Source organism: Arachis ipaensis, chromosome B05 (genome assembly GCF_000816755.2).
Source record: "Arachis ipaensis cultivar K30076 chromosome B05, Araip1.1, whole genome shotgun sequence".
NCBI lineage: Eukaryota > Viridiplantae > Streptophyta > Magnoliopsida > Fabales > Fabaceae > Arachis > Arachis ipaensis.
Genome location: NC_029789.2, coordinates 11,515,093 through 11,518,205, shown reverse-complemented (window position 1 = coordinate 11,518,205; position 3,113 = coordinate 11,515,093). Strand labels below are relative to the sequence as shown.

Below are 3,113 nucleotides of genomic sequence, written 5' to 3'. Positions count from 1 at the left end.
AAATGACATCTTTTTATTTTAGTTTTTAAATAAGCAAAAATAAAGTCGTTTTAAAGAATAAAATGAGATACAATAAATTGTATATCATATAATTTTTTTTTTGTTTTTACTTTGTTTAAGTCTCAAAACAAAACGATAATATTTAGTTATGTGTTCAGCATGACAAGTCAGAGCCATCTCATCATTTATTTTATACTAAAAAGAATTTAGGGACCAACATAATATTTAAAATTAAATTTTAAAGATCAATATAGATAATTTTATATTTGAGAAATTAAAACAATAAAAACTGTGAATCTAAGAAACTACTCTAAAAATTTAGCCATACTAAATTTTAAATCTTAAATTTTTATATTTATTGTTATATGCATTAGCAAAATAACTAATTTTAAAATTTATGATTTAAACATAAATTTGAATAATGAAATGAAATTATTGTGTAAAAAATTTATATTTCAATATATCAAAATTGAACATAATTTTATTATGAGGAGTGCTAGCAAAATAAAGTGAACCATGGCAACATATGTTGTTGGCACATGAATCATGATGCAGTTCGTGTCATGGAAACAGTGACATTAATAAACATAGTTGTCTCCTTAGACATAATACGGGTTAAGATTCTTCGGTAGCGGCAAAAAGCATCTTCGATTATGGCTTCTCCAAAGTGGGTGGTTAGCAAAGGTTCAGCAACAGAGCGCATGAGGTTTGCAACATGGTATCCTCCATCATCGGTGCTGAATTCTGATGAGGAGCCATCATCATTAAAAGGATTCCAATGTACTTCAGAAACCTCTAAGCGATCGATGCTGAATGAGCCTTCTTTCATAACCTCTGATTTCACTTCAGATGGGGATGGTGTGTATTGAGGGATGTTGAATCTGTCCACTTCTTCTTCCTTTATAATACCCTTTATCACCACATAAAAATAAATAACTTTTATTTTGAGTTAGGTATTTATTGTTATGGAAAAAAATGATATAGTACCTAAGTAATAATAGTAGATGTATTCTGTGGTACTTATAAAATATTTATTTTCAATGTTATAAAAGAGGTTTTCACTCTCAACACTCACTTTTAAATAATTTAGACAAAAAATTTATACGCATCATGAAATTGTCGTTCGTAATATTAGTTTGTATACATTTGATATTTTACAAATAAACTTACAAATGATTATTTAATTTTAGTTAATTAAAGATGTACCTCGAAGACCATTTCATTAAGAGCCATGGCAAGAAGTTCCCAAATGTAGCAACACTCTTTACTAGATGGGTCATCACTTCTTCTTCCCAAAAATGTTAGAATCATACAGCCCCCTTCAACCACCTCTTCAGCACGACACTTGAGAAACAAAGAGAAGTCTCTTTGAAATTGCTCGTAATAGGCCTCGAAGACGTTTAAGGGACTTGTGCTCGCCATGTAAATGTTCCCCTTGTTGTTCACTACACCTTCAGGAACCTAATTATTCAATAATCACAAGAAACCAACAATATTTTATTCTTAAATCAGAAAAAAAAAGTTTCCGACTTCAATATAAAAAAAAAATCAGCTATGTTAGATATGTATTAAAATTAACTATTAAAATTAATTATCATTTAGTATAAAATATATATTAAAATATAGCATACATATTAAAAATAAGTTAAATTATATATGTATTTATATACAAATATAATAACTAATTTTAGTAGTTAATTTTGATATATAAATAATATTTTTGAAAAAAATTTAAATTTTATATATGGAGTTAATACTCAAAACGGTCCATAAAATTTGACCACGATTTAGTTTATTCCTCCAATTTTCAATTAACCCAAATTATACTCTAAAATTAAAAATGACTCAAGTTAGTCTCTCCATCCATTTTCGTCACAAAAAGATAGTGTGGCACAATTAAACGACATCGTTTTTCAGTTTACACGTAAACGACATCGTTTTACTCCCACTTCTTTTTTCTCCTCCTCAATGTAATAAGACCTTTCTACCACCCCATCAGCACATTCAATAATACATTTTTAACTCCACCACCCTCACCATCACCACCACCTCTCTCCTCCTCCTTAACAGTGGAACAGAAACTTATGTGAAACTTTGTCATTAGCAAAACTTCTTTGTTGAAGAAGATAAAAGTGTGTACTGCCTAAAATTGGAGAGATTATATTATGTATCTAATTCCTGTTTCTTCTGCTAATATCTTCAAAACCTTCAATGTTTGGTTCTATATAGCTTGGAAAGACTAGACATCATCTGGAGTGAAGAAGACGAATTCATAGATTTGTCCAACTTGAGGGAATTGAGAATCTTGTATTGTAATAGGATAGAAAGGTTGATGAAAACTGCGACACTTGTAAAATTTCCAAAACTAGAGAGTATAAAATTGTTTTGTTGAGGAGGAAAAGGGTGGTGGTGGTGGTGAGAATAAAGATGGCGGAATTAGAAAGGTATGATTGAGAGAGATGACAATAGAATGGTGGGAGGTTCAGATATTGAAAAAAAAAAAGAAGAAGAAGAATGGAAGAGTAAAACGATGTTATTTAGGCGTAAAATGTAAAATGATATCGTTTAATTTTGTCACGTTATTTTTTGTGATAAAAAATGGACAAATAGATCAATTATTTGAATCATATTTTAAAATTTTATGATACAATTTAAATTAATTAAAAATTAAAAAATTAAATTAAATTAAAAGTCAAATTTCAGAGACCATTTTAAATATTAATTCTATATATGTTGTAACTAATTTTAAAAAATTTTCTAGCGTCTAATTAATTTAGGTGATGAATAGGATACGTAGCAGTGTGAATAATTATAAAAAAAGTGGTTTTTTTTTTCACGTGCGTAAAATTTGATTGATGGGATATTTTAGATGACTCATAATATTTATGAAAATTATTAGGGATTTATTAAGCCATGTGAGATTACTTCAACAGTAGTGTTTCCATAACTTGTTCAGCAACGTCAAGTAACCCTAGCTGCGCTTATGGCACTCAGTCCCTCTTGAACATTTAAAAAAGGGGGAAAATGTATTTGATGGGTGTTGTTAAAACCAATGATTTGTGAAAAAAATAGCAACTAAATTAAATAGTATGGATTTATATATAAATATATAT

The 3,113-nt window shown here is 28.7% G+C and overlaps 1 protein-coding gene across 1 annotated transcript; it reads right to left on the bottom strand.

The window, feature by feature from the left end:
* On the bottom strand, window positions 497-2,101 carry LOC107640150 (salicylate carboxymethyltransferase-like). Its single transcript, XM_016343700.2, has 3 exons — window positions 2,015-2,101; window positions 1,207-1,461; window positions 497-910 (listed from the first exon to the last, which is right to left on the bottom strand). Exons 1-3 carry the CDS (start codon window positions 2,099-2,101, stop codon window positions 545-547), a joined length of 708 nt encoding a protein of 235 aa, XP_016199186.1. The 3' UTR covers window positions 497-544.